General features: G+C 44.6%; 1 protein-coding gene across 1 annotated transcript in view; it reads left to right on the top strand.

The window, feature by feature from the left end:
- The first annotated feature begins 744 nt into the window (after positions 1-744).
- Positions 745-20,222, top strand: part of LOC308327204 (RNA-binding protein Nova-1-like) — a 38,749-nt gene continuing 19,271 nt past the window's right edge. The window contains exons 1-2 of the mRNA XM_080780437.1: positions 745-1,210; positions 14,719-14,862. Coding sequence (XP_080636563.1) covers positions 1,009-1,210; positions 14,719-14,862 — 346 coding nt within the window. The 5' untranslated portion in view covers positions 745-1,008. The remainder of the gene's footprint in view (positions 1,211-14,718; positions 14,863-20,222) is intronic.

Genomic DNA, 20,222 nt, shown 5'->3' with positions numbered 1-20,222 from the left:
GGAAGGTGGAAACATGAACATGTATGTTCATGTTTCCACGTTCCAAAACATGTCAATCTCAACTACTAAAAAAACACTACAACTAAACTGACTATAAGGTTAAGATGCTGATTCACTTGACTTGTAGGATGTACTTGTACAGGATGTAGGCTACACTTGTAGGATGCTCTGGTCGGCCTCCTCTTTGGCCGGTCAGTGGCAGTGTGGCACTGTGGTCCACCCTCCCTCTTTGGCCGGTCAGTGGCAGTGTGGTCCACCCTCCCTCGAAGCTTTGAAAGAAACATTTCCCTCTGGAGTCTTCCCTAGTCTTGCATTACAAAAGGCAACAATAACAACAGCTGCACTTATCATTCACCTACCGACCTGGCTAGAGAGGACTCAAGCAGAACATGTTCTGGGAGATGACCAACATATTTTCCATTGCCTTGCTCTAGTCTAGATACTATGAACATTTTCTGTGTTTCATCATAGTTCATGATCGCACCACCACGCCGAGTAGAGCGGCAGCAGACAGCGTTATTTTAAGGCACTGGGGCTGTGCTGTGCGTGAAGAATTGACCGTAAAGACCATGCTTTTGAAGTGTCACACTGATATGAGTGCGCTGCTATAATGAATGCATTTCACTCAATGGATTTTTATATTTAGCTTTGTGTGTGTGTGTGTGTGTGTGTGTGTGTGTGTGTGACGCTCGATCTGCCAACACTCGAGGAGAGCAGGAACACAGCGGGAGCGAATTGCGGGGCTTGTCTGTCATTCTGCAGTTTTTTTTTTTGGAGAAACATTTGAAGATTAAAACGGGGCAAAAACTTGTCGTTTTCGCGGAAAACTCGCTTCTTTCGCCGTGTGTGTGTGAGTGTGTGAGTGAGTGTGTAATATGTGTGTGCGTGTGGTCGTGGTGTGTGTTATGTGGTGACTGGTGGTGGTTGGTTTGGTGAGGACGCTGCCTTGCTGCTGTTGGAATATATAGCGCACATTTTTTTTATTTGATTTAATACCGCTCGGGAAAAATGATGATGGCCGGTGGAGCACTACTGGAACACAACGGGATCTTCTCCTCCTCCTCCGATCCTAACCTCCACAACAACAACCAGCAGCAGACCCACATGGAGGATCAGTCTGATTCCCCCGACTCTCGCAAACGACCACTGGAAGAAACTCCGGCTGAAGAGGCCGGTGCAGGCTGCACCACCAAGCGCACCAACACGGGAGGTAGGACTGAGAGATCAGATCAGAATGAATCCAGCACTACTAGCCTACTTATTACTTCACCCACAGCACAGAACACACTGTATCATCAAACCTCTTGTAATATTTTCTTTTTTTGTTTTATTTATTCAAATGTAATTTCCCTACAAACATTACAATGCTGTCATTTAACACAGCTGGACTAAAATGGTTCACTGATTAGTATTTCTCCGCATGCAAAACGTGCACGGCTCATTGTTTGTTCACACGTGATCACCGGGCCCCGGCCAACAACATATACACCTGTGTGCACTTTCAGTTTAAAAATAAATATATTATATTTATATTATAGGCTATATAGTCCGCGTCGGTTATGTAATGGCATCTAACGTTGTAGGGCGCGTGAACTGAATAATAATAAACCCAGAGACCATGCATGAAACAGAAAGTGTATACTATAGGCTACCAGCAAACTTGTATCTGTCCGACCGATGCAGGTTGAATCATCTTGACCCCTTGTCACCTTTTTGTGTTTTACATCTGGGGTTTGGTATGAAGGGAGGGAGGGAGGGAGTGGCGTGGTGTGATGGGAGTTCAGTTGGGACTTCTGAGGTTACACAATACTGGATACTGTACAGTGTACAGTCAGTCTGGGGTGTTAGTCTTACCAGAGAGGACCGTGGGGAGCAATTGCTGTAGCAACGCACTCCTTGTTTACCAAATCAACTCTGAGCATGTTGCCATATTATGTAGGCCTGCGTGTAGTGTGTAGCCCATGTATGCAGGCCTGTTTTCATTTGGAAGTATAATAACAGCACATATCAATAAGGTTTTTCTTTTGTGAAATATAGTGGAGAGAATAATCAGAGCTATAATGTGGTACGTGCTTTTATAATAACCATAAATATGTCAAGTAAGCTTAAGTTTTATGAGAGGGAGATGGAATGTGTTTTTCCGACGATACCCAACACGATGTTTATGGGATTGTTGACACGTACAAAAGCATTGTTTAATTCATAACCAAACCCATTGCAATTACAAAGCAAAGCAATGTTCACAAAGTGCACAAATCAGCCTGCAATTCATTGTGGAAAGGTAGGAGACATGGGACTACCGTATATGGTAGAGTCAGGCACGTGCATAGAGTGCTAGAGAGGCAGGGGCTGACATCCCTGGGATGTCAGCCCATAAGAGGGCACTTTTGGCCCGAAATAGCGAAAACAGCAGAGCTACAAGCTCACAACGCGTCACGCTGAGACGCGTTGAGAGCTTGTACATCAGCGATTTTTGGGGCGCAACCTTGCACTCTTTATCTACTGGAGAGATGCGGTGTAACGACATGGATTTTGAAACAAATTAGTTCAGGAGACTTTAGATAAAAAACACAATTCTCCTTGAATGCTGCCTTCCCGGTATGGCATGGAAAGGAGAGGAAGTCCATTTGCATTTCTTTCACCGTGTAGTAAATGCTGCATTCGTGGTCTGGAGAGGGCAGTTAGTTGTTTTACAGTAAGACGGGTAAAAGGGCAGGGGCTGAAGCCCCATTTGATGTCTATGTGTGCACGTGCCTGAGTAGTAGGCCTATATATGTGCACGTGGGAAAACATACTAGACACCCTTTACACTCAAATATTCTCCCCCGTATCAAGTAGGCTACATTTTAGGGTGACATCTTTCTGTATGGTATAGGAATGTTAACTTAATTGTCTCTTGGATTGGGAAGAAATGTGTGATAACAAATGAGAATCCTGTCTTTAAGATTAAAATTTTGGACAAATAGAATTATAGTCGATATCTATAGTTATTAATTATAAATAATAAATGAATACATTAGCTTCATAGCTATTAATAACAGAAACCACAAGCATAGAAAGCTATGAGACGAGGACCCTTTGCAGTGGCATCAAGTATTGATAGTAAAAGTACATACATGTATTGGTATATCAAAATGTACCAAAAGTGGAAAGTACTCATTATGCATTTCACAAGTTTTTTTTTAATATTAATCTTTTGAAAATAGCTCGTAACGTAATGTGCAACGCACTGTGATCTTGTAGAAGTAGCTTACTGAAAACTGGAAATACTTCAGTAAAGTAAAAAAATACATCAAAATTGTACTTGTCTTAAGTACAGTACTTGAGTAAATGAAATGTACTTACTTTTCGCCTGGGGTTCCCCAGCTAATTGATAGTTTGGAACAAAATGGACCCTTATGGGTCTGTATTTAACTCTGAGAGTGTACAAATGGACCCAAACGGGTCCATTTGGGTCCAAATCAGAGTTAAATTAACATTGATTTTACAATGTAAATTGGGGGTCTCAGAGATAGAAATACCATTAAATGGGGGTCTGTACTGTAGAGTAGACTAACATGCATGTCAAAATGGGGGGGTCCTTGAAATGAAACGGGTTGAGAGTCACTGCTAGAGCCGTAAAAATCTTCTCTCATGCGGGGGTCCCTGGCATATCATTTCTAATGGGGGGTCCGCAGGCTAATACGTGTCAATTTGGGGGTCCTTGACATGAACGAGTGTGGGAACCACTGCTTTGCCTCTACTGTGTGACTCAATAGTATCAACTTGGAGAACAGTCACAAAGAGTGATGGCAGATATATTAGTCCTTGTCTAGTCTTTGCTCCAGAATTTGATTATTTTGGTATCGCAAGGAAAAGACTGCTAGGCCAGCTTATAGGAAACACTTATTTGATTAGTTTTTTTTGTAATACTAATTGAATGTCCAAGTAGAGTTGGCAGTTAATTCTCCATCCTGAATGCCAATTTACTTTGGCTATCTTTGCGCCAAGCACAATCAGTACGTAACTGGACCATAACAGCATTATAGTTTACAGCTAATAGTATGGCTGCAGAAGCAATGTAAACAAGATCATTCATTTTACTTTGTGCAAAATTGTGCTTCTTTAGAACCACTGGAAATATGTAAAGCATAGAAGACGGTTTCCTTGTTTCTAGAGAAAATTGGATTCTTTATTTGCATAGAGATGTATACACACACCAACACACGACTGGTGTATGTGACTGGTTTAATGCGACTGGTTTATGCACAAATTACAGATGACTATGATATCTATTATCTTCATGAATGCACCATGTCTCTGTACGTCTGTGTGTGTACGTCTGTGATCCACGTAACTCGAGAACGACATCAAATTCGACACATCCGTTCCACACACCCACAGTCAGAGTCGGTCGGTCGGTCGGACCCGCAGTAGTCCAGAACCGCCACAAAAGGCCTCTTTGGCCCGGGCTCTCGACCATATTGATTGATTGATTGAAATATTTATTAACAGTTTGTAGAATTACAGTACATTTCAAGCACAAACTCAATACAGAGACTGTTAACTGTGAGTGGACGACCCAATTAAGCATTACACTTGTTTACAACAGGGTCCACATTGTTCAATTCATCAAAACATATAGAGACGCATAGAGACACTTCTATGTAGTTAAAGAACAGAACAGGAATTCATCATATATAAGCAAAAAGGGAAAAGATACATACCGGTATACAGTGAGGGGAAAAAGGGGGGGGGGGAGGATTCAGATTTTACAGAGGCCAGTTTCGAATTGCAGCCATCCGTAGGTGCCCTTTGAGAGCGGTTTTGAAGGAGTCAAGGGATTCACATGTCTTAATGACTGTTGGTAGGGCGTTCCACATTTTGGTGGCATAGGAGCGAAAATAATTTAGTCCCTTGTTTGTGCCGAATCTGGGTTGTACATGGTTTGTTGCACTACCTCTGGTGTTGTGGGTGTGGACTTCGTTTACATTAAGGAAGTATTTAGACAGGTACATGGGTATCTTAGTGGTGTATCGAATCTTGTGGACCAGACCCATTGCAAGATGCTGTACTCTGTCGTCGACCCTAAGCCATCCCAGCCTGTCAAAGTGGGCAGGGGTGAGGTGGGTTCGGGGGGTGAGGCCAAGTAGGAGCCTGACCAGTTTGTTTTGGGACGTCTGGAGCCTTGTTTTAAGGGCCTTTGAGGTGCTGTGGTACCAAGAGGTGGAGCTGGCCTGTGCTGACATCACATCACTTCATATTTGGGCATGCCTGAACACAGAACTACATACATAGGAATAAAGGGACACAGAGACACGGATCAGAAATCTCCATACGTGTCGCAGACAGATGGGGTGGAACGGGTATACTCTGACGCGGGTACAAGTGGCATTGCATAGCCGGGTGGGGCGTGGATCTCCAACTTCCATCGTTACCGACTCTGTGCTCTTCAGCCGGATACTAGTAGTAGTAGTATACAGAAAATAGTAAAATTGCAAAAAGAATATTATATATCCTATTTCATAACCTTCTTCGGAACCAGAACCTCTGGCCCTTTTTGACATGGCATCTAGGAGTACTGCAGTCACACAGTATTTCTACGATTTCACTGCACGATGAATGAAAAAGTAACATTGACCAGTTCAATTTCCAACTCCCAAGAAAATGTCATGGTGATTCGCATAATATGTGAATTGACTGACTGATTCATAGGCCAAATATTATGAATCATTCAATCATTCTGTCAATCAGTCAGTCAATCAATCAATCAGTTAATCATTATATTCATACTGTACACATGGAGTATTAGCATCTTATTGGTTCCATACATTTCAGAAATGTATGAGAATAATGCAGGTGTACAACAGCTGATTTGGAAAAATATCAAATCTGCAATATGAATTGAGTAGAAAATGTATCTTCCCCCCCCCCCCTCAGAGCCTGTATATTAATCGTCCTGAATCAATTAGGTATTATTTTACTATACAAATAGATTTTTGCTCATTTAAATATTATATTAGTCGACATGCTCATGATTAAGTATTTGGAAAACTTGTTATCCTTAAGTTGTTCAGGACAGGAGAATTGCATGGTAAAATGTAGCCTAATATTTGGCCATTTTTGTTTACTTTTTGGAATGCTGTCTTCACTCATTCTGCCCGAAATGTTGCGTCATTGGTGTTTGAACAAAATGTCCACTGGGACCAGCCTGAATACATTGAAGTAGCAGTGTGAACCTTGTTGTTATTGATGTTATTGCTTTCATTTTTAATGCTACATTAATTTTTTGAATTGAATATATCTCAGAGATTGAGAGCCTTGGGTGTCTGTCTGTGCAGCACTGAATTGTAGCCCTTTTTAAGCATTATGTTATACTTTAGCTATTGGAAAAATAACACATCTACAAGCTCATAGCGCGGCACCGAGTGCCGCGCTACGAGCTTGTAGATCTGCTATTTTCGAAAAATCATGAAAATGTGGTGCAAACGTTTTTAACTCAAGTCTTTACTTCTGGAATGGCATATTTTCAGATGGGGGGTCGGCGGCCAATTACAGATATTTTTGGGGGTCCTTGACGTGATAATGTTTGAGAAGGACCGACATAGAAACATGAGGTTTTTCAGAAAACTGCCAGGATTTAGAAGACATTTGTAGAATCGAGGTCTACAGTAAATGGGTTAACCATGAAACTGTGTGCCCCAACGTTCTGTCAATTATTATATAGGTGTTAATAACAAACACAAGCTTGTTTCACATGTACAGTATGAGCCCACCTGGATTTCCAGGCACATTTGTCATTTAGGCATTGATGAATAGATACATACTGTAGATTTTAGATGATTAGATACATACTGTAGATTTATGAATATAATATAATGAATAGATACATACTGTAGATTTTAAATGAATAGATACATACTGTAGATTTATGAATATAATGTAATGAATAGATACATACTGTAGATTTATGAATATAATATAATGAATAGATACATACTTTAGGTTTTAAGGAAACCTTGCTTTACGTCTCTTTGAGCATGATGATATTAAGGTTGGCGAGTAATTTTTTCGACTGCAAATTTAACGTTTACCAAATTTGCTGTTTGTGCGTGTGTGTGTGTGCGCATGATGCGAATGTGCGTGTGTGCGCGCATGATGCGAATGTGCGTGTGTGTGCGCGCATGATGCGAGTGTGTGTGTGTGTGTGTGTGTCTGTGCGCATGATGCGAGTGTGTGTGCATGCATGATTCGAGTGTGTGTGTGTGTGTGTGTGCGCGCGCATGATGCGAATGTGCGTGTGTGCACGCATGATGCGAATATGTGTGTGTGTGTGTGTGTGTGTGTGTGTGTGCGCGCGAATGTGCGTGTGTGTGCGCGCATGATGCAATTGTGTGTGTGTGTGTGTGTGTGTCTGTGCTTGCGTATGATGCGAATGTGCGTGTGTGTGTGTGTGTGTGTGTGTGTGTGTCTGTGCGTGCGCATGATGCGAATGTGCGTGTGTGTGTGTGTGTGTGTGTGTGCGTGCATGATGCGAATGTGCGTCTGCGCATGCACGCCTCTGCTGCAATTTAGCATCCTGTGTGTATCCAGAGCATCTTCTCAAAAGCCTTACTGTGCACCATGACGCGTGCACACAGTCCAGCACACACACACACACACACACACACACACACACAGCACCATGACGCGTGCACACAGTCCAGCACACACAAGATATAGCGAAGAGGAAGACAGAGAAGTGAAATGGCAACCAGTGTTCTTGTTTGCAACACGGTAAATAGTTTATGAGACAAACCTACGCCAATAGACCCTCCCTGGATACATCGTATAGAGATACAATATACTGACACAACCACATAAAGCCGGATGTTTTACGGCAATGTGGGCTTATATGTTCCATCATTATCACTAGTAACCTTTCATTTTATGATTCTTGACCTATACAGCAGCATATGTTCATATATAATGTTCCCAGTATTTGGTCTGGAGGTATAGCGGTGGTAATCCTCCCCATCCCTGTAATCGCCAACCCCTGGACGGTGTGTCTGATATTGATCACACTATTCCTCCTGAATTGATCATTAACATGACTGACAGCAACAACAAAGAGAGGAGGAGAGAGACGGGTGCTCTTTTCAAAGCGGAGTCCCTTGTTGTTGCATTTCTTTACGGCCAGCTGGACATATTGAGAGTGGAATTCTCCTCCTTTTTTATTTATTATCATCAGCGTCCTCCTTTTCTTCCTCAAGAAATTAACATCTCTTTCATTCATTCATGTTGTCTGATGCTAATTTAACCTGTAATTATTACCCATATTCTGCATGAGCCCCCACGGTGCTATAGTGGGGAAGTCAGTGCTTCCGAAAGCTTAACCCATTCTGACCGGGCACCCATTTTGGTGTTAGCATCATGTTATGCTTTACCTATTGAAAAATAGCAGATCTACAAGCTCATATCGCGCCACCGAGTGGCGCGATACGAGCTTGTAGGTCTGCTATTTTTGAAAAATTCGAAGAACGACTGACATTTTTAGAATCTGATCTCAGGTCAGAATGGGTTCATCAGACCAGTGTGTGTCCTAGTGGAAACCTCGTATGAATCTGATCTCAGGTCAGAATGGGTTAAATATTGAGGAAGGATTGAGTTGGATAATAATGTGGAGCTGGTGTTTTGTGTGTGTGTGCGCGTGTGTGCGAGAGAGAGAGAGAGAGAGAGAGAGAGAGAGAGAGAGAGAGAGAAGGACACAGGTGCCCTTGTAGAGCGATGTGACGTGAGTAGACTGTGAATTTGCCAGGTGGCAGTGAAAGAGAGAATGGGAGGAAAAGAGATATAGATGAAGAAGGGGCCAGGCGGCAGCGAGAAAGGGAGACAGACAGACAGACAGACAGTCAGAGAGGGGAGTGGCGCCCAGAGAGGAAGACCACGTCCGTTATATATACACAGTATATATTGGGAGAACCTGACAATGGATAAGACGGACTCATTAGCGTGTCACTCTATGGGGAACACGTTCAACCCCCCCCAAACACTGTTTTCGGCGCACAATAATAATATAGTTCTTCATTTTTTTTTTAAAAGACCTCTTGAAATTGAAAAATGAAATTGGCTCACAAAATGGGAGTCAGCGTTTCCCCCCCTCAGACAATCCATATAGGAAGCACTACTGAGTTGAAGCCGACTGCCCCTCATCGACATGCGCACGCAACGCACGCACGCACGCACGCGTTGCAGATTTTGCACACACACGCGCACACACACACACACACACAGTCTCATACAGGATACCTCTTGTATAAGATTTATAGGCGTAGTGATTGGCTTCATCACCCCCGTCCACCATTCTGCGGCACTGCCATTTGCAATGGTTGATGAGCCCCACCGCCCTCTCAAACATGGCCGTCTAAAGGGATTGGGGGTGGGGGAAAGGAGGAGGAGGAGGGGGGGAAAGAAAAGCGGAGGTGGGGTGGAGGGGGGGGGGGGGGGGAGGGGGGTGGGTGTAAAAGGCACGCTCTTCCTGATCACTCCTCCTATACCACCTTCCTTTTCCTCATCTGGTCATGTTAACTACACACCTCTCCAGCCGCCGCTGAAGGTCACCGCGACACGCTTTTTCCCATTCACCGGTCGAACCCGCGTCTCCTCCTCCTCCTCCGGCCTGATTCACCTTTTTTTTTCTCTCTCGCGAAAACGAAAATCTTCGGGAAGTGAATGGACCGCCATACTCTTTATAGTGCTGCGTCAAAAGAGGCGGAGTATAAGGGAGGGAGGTGGGGGCGGGGCTGGTAGGGGAGAGAATTCAATTTTTTTGGGGGGGGGGGGGGGAGGGGGAGGGGGGGGGGGACCGGCATCGGGGGGGGGTGGTGGGGTGGGCGGGGACGTGACGAGGAGGCTGCCGATTGGCCCGGCGCGGTGTCACTCCTCCCGCGGTGCTGCAGACGGACAGGCCACTCGATGAATATGGATGAGAGCAATGAAAAGGGTGATGCGGCAGGGAAGACCCCCCCCCCCTTCAAACCGATGCAGGCTCGAACAATGCGTGCCGTCTTTCACTGAAAACACTCACTGAGAGCCTGCATTAGCATTTTCTCAGACAATTGAGGCTCGGGCCAGCTGCATGCAGGCATGGCTCGGATGCTGCGGTGAAATCGCTTTTTTTTTCTCCTCTTTTTTTTTTGGGTCGCTTATACACCCGCTGATGAATTAGACCTCGGTGGTGAAAAAAAGGTCGACCGACCGGCCGCATTCCTCAACACCACCATTGCACCTATGCCTAGCCCACCGACGTTAAGATACCCTTTAGAGATTGTATACCGTACCCGGCATTGATGGCGATCTGACAGACGGGAGAGCTTTGAACCAGGAGATCTCAGAATGGGTAAGAGAGAGAGGCTGAAACTCTTTTTTTGTTCTTGACTTGACTTGTTGAATTTATTGCGTATTGTGCTAAAAAAAACTCTTTGGCAAATTTCGTGCACCTAATAATACTCCTCGGTTCATTCATTACTGCTCATTTTTTTTTGTTCCATCGTCCTTGCCGCCTGTCAGCATCAGGTTGGTCTATTGAAATGCAGAGAGGGTACTTGGAGGGGTAGTGGGGAGGAGGAGGAGGAGGAGGAGGGAGGGAGGGAGGGAGGGAGGGAGGACGGTCACAAGGCATTTCCTTCTGACCCACCCCCCTTGAGTGACTTAACTAAACACGCTTGGCTCCGTGTCCATAGTCTCTCTCTCCTCCAAGTCATCCCTCCAGTGTTGCAAACAGGGGTTTGAACTAACACCCCCCCCACTCGGCTTCCCCCCATTGCTCCCCGTTCCCTGGCGGCTTGCAGCAACAGATTGCCATGTTTACTCTACCACATGACGCCATTAAAACCTGTTACTGTGATTTCAGACACTAGGACGGAATTAATTATTGACTAATGACAGCACGCGCCGCCGCGAGGGGTGATGGAGGGGATTCTCGGTGTCTTGCCCTCATGCTGGCTCTGCTCGGCTCGGGGTTGGAAATGGAATGTAGAGAAGGGTAGAAAGTTACGCAGTGGGAGGTTTTGGGTTTGCCTCGTCCGTCCAACAAGTCTTGGAATATTGTGTTTGCAGTTGAACTCCTTTGATCACCATTGTCCATGAATTATCGTTCTTTATGAGAGTAGCCTTTGGTTTCACATGTCTTCTGACAGCAAATAAGGACTCAAAGGCTCTATGGTGATTCTGTCAAACAGGCATGTACTTAATTTTTTTCCACCAAGGTCATTTTATTGTCTTTCATTGCTAGTTAAATAACGAGATGCCTGCAGTACATCCAACAAGAAGATAAAGGCCTCATATGAACATAACAGGTGGAATTGATTGGAATGGTTTAGCTCCCATTCTAGTTTCTAGATTGTTCTTTGAAATACTGCCATATTGAGCTGTTCACACACACGCACGAGCGAGCGTGCACACACACACACACACACACACACACACACACACACACACACACACACATGCTGTGTATCAGCATGTGTTGTATTGTAGTGTGAGATAGATTAAGCATTCAGTAAGGTCTCTTATTATGACAATGGCATGTCAATGAATGTCAATCAAAACTGAAATCCCATGAAAACAGACAAGCCCATCGTGCAATATCAGGAGGACCACACACACACACTGATCATGTCTTTTGTTTGCCTAAACAGACCCGCAGGTATACTACAAATAGACCACACAAATGGGCATATTATTTAGTGAAATACAGGGCATGAGCATGAGCTGAACGTGTGAGCTGTGAAATCCCCCCACATGTCGCCGACGACGTGCTCATGTTCATCATGATCTGCATCTAAACGAGTACATCACTCGGGGCAACAGGTTAGTCCTCAGCGCGGGGGCCGGTCTATATACCTTCCTCCATCCATCTTCCCCTCCTCCCCTACGACGACGCTGGACAAGCCCCCCACATTCATTACCCTTATACATGAGACTCGGAGGTTTGCGTTGCGGCACGGCACATTCACAGACCCCGTGGCTCTGGCAGTCCACCATGAGGTCCGACACCAGAATTGGTCTCATTCGTCATTTTGAGAAAGCTCCTCGCACACACACACACACACACACACACACACACACACACACACACACACACACACACACACACACACACACACACAAGGAAAAAAAGGGACGGGACAATTCCGTTAACGTTTCGGCTCAGCGGAATGACATCACCCCTTCAGGCTTGGCTGAAGAGATCCAAGATGTGACGTCATTGCATCTGTGCACCTTTTGCAGGAGAAGATATTTGACATCCACGGTTTACTATAGTCCATTTTAAAGTGCGATAACAAGCGATGCATATAAGGCATGCATTTTATACGACGGGTGCGATATTTGCCATTCAATGTAAGAGTCATATAGTGCGTGAATAGGTTTGATCTATTCATTTGACATGTTTGACATGGACCATGACCAGACATAAGAGATAAGACACCGATAGCTTTGCCTGGGCACGCTCACTCTGATTGGGCTTTCTTGGACGGTGTCGCGGGCTCACCTTGGCCGCTGATTGCGTCTTGATTAGCATTGCGGGGACGAGGACGGGAACTTTCCACCAAATGAAAGGCAGAAGAAACCGGTTCGGCCGCAATTTCTTTTGACATGCTGTCATAGTCACTCGATTAGTACAAGCCTGCTATAGCAGCCTTGTATAAAGCCATTGAAGCCCCTTTTCAAAATGGACTACACTGTCTTGGCAGCGTGCTCTTTTGAACAAATCTGTGGGATCGTATCCCCCCCGTATGCTGTGCTCGCTTCCATTCACTCAGGATAACACTCTGCCATCTCTCATTGCAAGTGTCATTTGTGGACTGGATAGATGTGTCGTATGTGTTGAACTTGGCCCCCGTCACTCAGTGTGTAGTTTAACCCATTTTGGGGCGGGAACCCGTTTTGGTGTTCGCATTACGTGATGCTTTAGCTATTGAAAAATAGCAGATCTACAAGCTCGTAGCGCGCCACCGAGTGGCGCGCTACGAGCTTGTAGGTCTGCTATTTTTTGAAAAATCGAAGAACGACTGACACAGAAACATAGCTTTTTCAGAAAACTGTCAGGATGTAGAAGACATTTGTAGAATCTGATCTCAGGTCAGAATAATAGAAAGAGTTGAGCAATATCTTTTTTAAATACTAATTTCGTCGGTCCTCAAAACGCCTGGTATTTTGTCAGAGGTTGCTAAGCCTCCTTGAAAACAGTTAAAATTAGACCTCTGCAAGCTGGAAAAGGAGGTCATCGTTTACTCCACTAAAAAAAAATCTGGGACAGAATACAGAACATGTCACCAATCTGTGATAAAAAAAATGTGGCACTAGTCTGTGAAGACTGCAAAGAATCACATTTGAACCCCCAAACCCCCACAAATGTTCATGAATATACAATCGTCAGACCCTATATTACCCACCCTAAGGATACAGAAACAAGCAGTGTATTAGCCGCCTGTCTGTCTTCTGCACGTGGAAGACATAACTGACTGTATATCATAGCGTGCTTCCATTGAGTATTTCTCTGCTTGTTTCAGGTTTAGCAGGATAGGATAGGTACCCTTACTTTACATACTAATTCCTACACGTTGTGTTTATAACCACGCCCCCCCCCCCCCCCCCCCCCCCAGGCAAGTTAAGTTTTAGTTTTACTGAGGTTATGGTTAGGGTTAGGTTTAGGTATATAGTTTTACTGAGGTTATGGTTAGGGTTAGGTTTAGGTATATAGTTTTACTGAGGTTATGGTTAGGGTTATAGGTTTAGATATAGTTTTACTGAGGTTAAGGTTAGGGTTAGGTTTAGGTATAGTTTTACTGAGGTTAAGGTTAGGCTTCGGTTTAGGTATATAGTTTTACTGAGGTTATGGTTAGGGTTATAGGTTTAGGTATAGTTTTACTGAGGTTATGGTTAGGGTTAGGTTTAGGTATATAGTTTTACTGAGGTTAAGGTTAGGGTTAGGTTTAGGCTGTCAATCACAGCGACTGGCCAATCACAACCCATGTATGTCGCTACGCAGTACCCTTAGAGAGAGTATTTATGATGTGTGGAGCCACTTTCGAGGCATGACCCTCTCCTGTTCTATTCTATGTGTGTGTATGACCCTCTCCTGTTCTATTCTATGTGTGTGTATGACCCTCTCCTGTTCTATTCTATGTGTGTGTGTGACCCTCTCCTGTTCTATTCTATGTGTGTGTATGACCCTCTCCTGTTCTATTCTATGTGTGTGTTTCCTCTCCTGTTCTATTCTACGTGTGTGTTTCCTCTCCTGTTCTATTCTATGTGTGTGTTTCCTCTCCTGTTCTATTCTATGTGTGTGTATGACCCTCTCCTGTTCTATTCTATGTGTGTGTATGACCCTCTCCTGTTCTATTCTATGTGTGTGTATGACCCTCTCCTGTTCTATTCTATGTGTGTGTATGACCCTCTCCTGTTCTATTCTATGTGTGTGTATGACCCTCTCCTGTTATATTCTACGTGTGTGTATGACCCTCTCCTGTTCTATTCTACGTGCGTGTATGACCCTCTCCTGTTCTATTCTACGTGTGTGTATGACCCTCTCCTGTTCTATTCTGTGTGTGTGTATGACCCTCTCCTGTTCTATTCTATGTGTGTGTATGACCCTCTCCTGTTCTATTCTACGTGTGTGTATGACCCTCTCCTGTTCTATTCTACGTGTGTGTATGACCCTCTCCTGTTCTATTCTACGTGTGTGTTTCCCCCCAGAGGAGGGCGAGTACTTCCTGAAGGTGCTGATCCCCAGCTATGCCGCCGGCTCTATAATTGGCAAGGGCGGCCAGACCATCGTACAACTGCAGAAAGAGACGGGTGCCACCATCAAGCTGTCCAAATCCAAAGACTTCTACCCAGGTGAGAAAGACCTAACGACAAACAATCGCAAATTACCAAATTGTTTGAAACATGGTACTGTACTTATTATAAATGAACCCATTTTGACCCGGTAATACGATTCTACAAAATTGCCGTCTAAATCCTTTTTCTGAAAAACCCCTATGTTTCTATGTCGGTGGTTCCTCAAGCTATTTAATGTCAAGGACCCCTAGAATTATATGTGTTTGGCCGCCGACCCCCGTCTGAAAATGTGCTGTTCCAGGGGACGCAAAGATTTAAGCTAAAAACGAACGCTCTGAATTCTGAAAGAATATATTCAAACATTTGGGGCCACATTTTCACGATTTTTCAAAAGGAGCAGACCTACAAGCTCATAGCGCGGCACTCGGTGCCGCGCTATGAGCTTGTAGGTCTGCTCCTTTTGAAAAATCGTGAAAATGTGGCCCTGAAAGAATATATTCAAACATTTAGGGCCACATTTTCACGATTTTTCAAAAGGAGCAGACCTACAAGCTCTTAGCACGGCACTCAGTGCCGCGCTATGAGCTTGTAGATCTGCTATTAGCTAAACAGCTAAAGCATAACATAGTGCTTAAAACACCAAAAGGGGTTCCCGCCCCCAAAATGGGTTAAGTTATTGCTTAGTTCAAAGGCCAGCACCATGGCATAAGGAGGCATCACGTTTCCTAACTTGGAGGGGAATTATTACAGTTAGATTTCAGTCACAGAGTAATTCTTAACTCTTTAAAGCAGATTATCATATAGTGCCCTTGGACGGAGTCAACGTGCAATCATCTCTAGCTGTTGCAGCTGTCTGATGCTGCAGCATTGAAATCCGCAGGCAATTCCACTTTCAATTTGGCCGTCCTTGTGGCACGACGCCAGCTTTAAATAATCGGGCGTGTTCATTTTGGTACGCTGTTCATTTGTAGTCCCTTTTTGGTGCATTACACAATTACAATTTATACTGAAACCATTTCATTCAGTGGGGGGGGAGGAGAACTATACTTCTGTGATGCATGGAAGGCCCGCTTTAAAAAATAAAGAAGGGGAGAGAGAGAGAGAGAGAGAGAGAGAGAGAGAGAGAGAGAGAGAGAGAAAGCAGCCTGGAAACGATGCTCATGCTCATTTCAGTGAACCCCATCCGATGGAGGTCACGGCTCTCCTGGGTTGATGGCAGAAGCACCGTCCCCTGAAAAAAGGAGGAATGCCTGAGAGTCGCAGACAAGTCTGGGGTGTTTGTCCTTCATGGCTCAGTGGAGGCTTCAACCTGCTGAAAAAAAAAATAACAGTTGCTGCTGGGCGTCTCGCTGCTGATTAGGTCCAGATGTCTTCTTTGATAACCGCTGGAACCCAAATGATCTATTTGGGCCGACGCCACGCAGGTTTATATTTACATTTCTGCACTGTATGGGAAATGTGCCGTACTAGTACGTTGACTTTAATAAAGCAATGTGATTTATAGCACCAGTTAGGTTGCCGATTGCCTTGGTCAAATATCTTTCGTATAAACATAGAAAATAGGTGAGACTCGTTGTTGAGAAGTTGAGAACTCTGTCTCGAGATGGGCTCAGAGTCAGAGACTATACAGTGGAAAGAAATCTGTCATTATTTCTAAGTTTTTTTTTTTTTTTTGACATGACAAAAAGGAAGCATTATACCAGCAGGAGGAAACTGAGCAGCATTTTTCTCAATCTGACCTTTCTTTTTGTGGGAGTTACTCATGATATATTGCAGCGTGACTGAACTGCTGGCAAACCGTGGAAGAAGTATAAAGCGTGTTTATCCCATTCTGACCTGAGATCAGATTCATACGAGGTTTCCACTGGACACACACTGGTCTGATTATCCCATTCTGACCTGAGATCAGATTCTAAAAATGATAGTCGTTCTTCGATTTTTCAAAAAATAGCAGACCTACAAGCTCATAGCGCGCCACTCGGTGGCGCGCTATGAGCTTGTAGATCTGCTATTTTTCAATAGCTAAAGCATAACATGATGCTAACACCAAAATGAGTTCCCGTTCAGAATGGGTTATGGGTATTCCCGATATCTTCTCCCGTGCCCCCTCTCTCCAACATGTTCCTGTTTGCAAGGATGAAAGCCCCAGATGCGCATCGATATGAGGACACCTAAAAAAAAAAATCCCTGCACTATTGCCCAGGGGGTGTCTGAGAGAGAGAGTGAATTATAGCTACTTTGCTGGCATAGGGTACATGTGGAAGGAGTTAGATGTTGTATCCTTACTTTCTCTCCTTGGCTCGTGGATGTATGTGTTCATAGGCAACCACCTGCTATGCCCAACCCCCTACTCATTATCGTGATGAGTGAGAAGGGGGTTCGGAGAGAGCGAGGGTGCTGGCAAGGATTTGATTGGGTGTATGTATACACGGGCCCACCAAAAGTAAACTGAAGCGACTGTTACGACGCACTGCACAATGGTCTGTATTAAGGCACTGGGTTTCAGAGAGAAGGGGAGGCCTAGAGATATCGATGTCTCTTGATGACTTTTGAAAAAGTCCAAATAACAATCGCAGTGTTTATCGACAGCGTGTATCCTATTACCTCACCTTCCTTCAGTGTGATTTCTTTTCATATATTATGCACTTTCAGAGTGAAACAAAACAAAACTCTCTGGATTCGTACTGCGTATGTAATTTGTGCCCCGATCAACTTATCCAGCAGCAGGCTGGGGGCTGGGGGGCGCGCTCCCATAGCGACCGATCAGGGTGACGACAACAACAACAGCAGGCCCAACAGCGGCCATTTTCCTCTCCACAACCGGCCGCCTCGGTTTCCGTCCCGTGACGGCTCACTCGGGAGAACAAAGCCCACCCACCGCTACATGTGGCGGCCGCTATGACCATCCGTCAGAGTTTAAAGTGGAGATACCATGAATCTGAAGGTCTTGATGGGGAGCTGTACGCCACTGGTCTGTGCCCCGCGGCAGACTGAGATGGATGTGCATGGAGATAGTGTGAAGGGTGTGTGGATGATGCATGATTGTGTGTGAGGGAGGGGACAGGACAGCGGCGGCGGGGGCGCCGGGGCGGCCCCAGAAATAGCCTGTTTCAATCTCTCTCTCCATGGACGTGACCCTTCCTTCCCCAGCTGTACTCAAGCTGCTCCGACATAAGCCAAGTTTCCTCTTCGGCAGCTCATAGTTTCGGTTAGATTCTCTTCCTGATAGCACGGGGAGAGTTATAGAGCAAAGAAAAGTCTTGCGTGCGTACAGTATATATACGCATCGCTCTTATGCAACAACATCTAGACATTGTTTGTTTGTTTTTCAGTGAAAATCGTACCTTTTTTGGAACCGTTTCATAACAAACCCCCCCCCCCCGGTCCCCCACACTTTTGGAATGCTTTGCATTCACAATATCCACGCTGCACATTTTCACACTGCATACGCAAATCCACGAACGCATGTGACAGAGACAGACTTATGAATGTGCACTAGCTCTCACTCTATCATTCACACACGCACACACACACACACACACACACACGCGCGCGCGCGCACACACACGCACGCGCGCACACTGTTCAGCAGCTGCAAAGAAAGCTGTGAGTTCATGATTTAAGCTCAAGTCTTGGAAACAAAACTCCCAAACCCTTTGCTTTGTGCTGTTGGCTGTTGGCCCAGCCGGTGTATTGTGTTACCCATGTTTGTACGGCCCCCCTGACAAATGAACAAGTTGTGATGTCATAGGAATATTGGTCCAAAGGTTTTAAAGGTTCTCAGGTTATTCAAATGTGTTTTTCGGGGTCCATTGTATCATTGAACACATGGCCAACAGGTTGCGCTGTGTTATTGTTTAATCAAATCTGTAGTCCGTCAAGTAGATATTATTATTATTATTATTATTATTCGCAAGAAATCCAAGAAGTTTAGAGAAATCCTGTAAACTATGTTAAACCATTTTATACAGGAACCCCTTTTGGTGTTTTAAGCGTTATGTTATACTTCAGCTATTGAAAAATAGCAGATCTACAAGCTTTCAAACGTTTTTTAAACTCAAATCTTTGCTTCTGGGGGGGGGGGGGTCCCTGGAACAACATATTTTCAGATGGGAGTCGGCGGCCAATTACAAATAATCTTGGGGGTCCTTGACATGAAAATGTTTGAGCACCACCACTGACATAGAAACATGAGGTTTTTCAGGAAACTGTCAAGATTTAGAAGGCATTTGTAGAATCGTCCTCACAGGTCGAAATGGGTCAAACCACCGTTTGACTTCGAGTTCACATTTCTGAGGTTTACCATTACCGGGCCTGGGGGGTCTGCTGCTACTGCTGGACAACATCAAATGACAACGCCTGGGTTTCCGAGGCTATACTGTACCTACAGTACCGTGTAGCTCTCAACGTTAACAGCTTTGGGCTTTTGTGTCTGAGGCACAAAATGGATATATGAATTTCCCTTTCCCTTTCCTTGTTACAATGTTACAAGGTCAAATGGCCTTGGTTTTCCCCAATTAAATGACTGCAGATTTCTGCTCCACAGTGTTTTACACTGCTAAACACCCTCCAGAAGTTTATGCACTACTTTAACCCATTTGGGCCTGACGTCGAAAAAGTCTTCTGAAAGAATAATGTAACATTTTCAAAGATTTGCGCTGCATTTTCGCGATTCTTCAAAAATAGCAGCTCGTAAGAGCTTGTAGGTCTGCTATTTTTCAATTGCTAAAGTATAACGTAATGCTTAAAACACCAAAAGGGGTTCCCGCCCCGTTAAAGTGGAAATGACCCAACAACGGATGAATATCACCCGAAGGAATTGTAGTCAAAAAAGCTCCTGAATGGAGTTCATTTTTCGTTCAGTCCTGAAAACACTGTCAATGGAGAGATTAATAACCTCGGGTCCCGTTTCTGTCTTCATTTCACAGCACACGCATGGATCGACACACTATCTGTCACCTGTCACACAGCTGTACAGTACTTCAACCAGCGTGCAATTTAGATAACCACAATAGACTACATTTGGTTGTCATATAGTATACACCTTTTGGTGTTTTTAAAGCATTATGTTATACTTTTATAGCTATTGAAAAACAGCAGATCTACAAGCTCTCATAGCGCGGCACCGAGTGCCGTGCTATGAACTTGTAGGTCTGCTATTCTTTGAAAAATCGTGAAAATGGCGATCATGCGTTAAGGTTGGCGAACATGCGTTCAGGTTGGCAATCATGCGTTTGGGTTGGCGAACATGCGTTAAGGTTGGCGAACATGCGTTTAGGTTGGCGAACATGCGTTTAGGTTGGCGAACATGCGTTTAGGTTGGCGAACATGCGTTAAGGTTGGCGAACATGCGGTAAGGTTGGTGAACATGCGTTAAGGTTGGCGAACATGTGTTTAGGTTGGCGAACATGCGTTTG

The sequence above is a fragment of the Protomyctophum bolini genome, assembly GCF_963924005.1.
Source record: "Protomyctophum bolini genome assembly, chromosome: 13".
Classification (NCBI taxonomy): Eukaryota; Metazoa; Chordata; class Actinopteri; order Myctophiformes; family Myctophidae; genus Protomyctophum; species Protomyctophum bolini.
The sequence above is the reverse complement of the archived record's forward strand: the minus strand, read 5'-3'. Positions and strand labels throughout refer to the sequence as shown.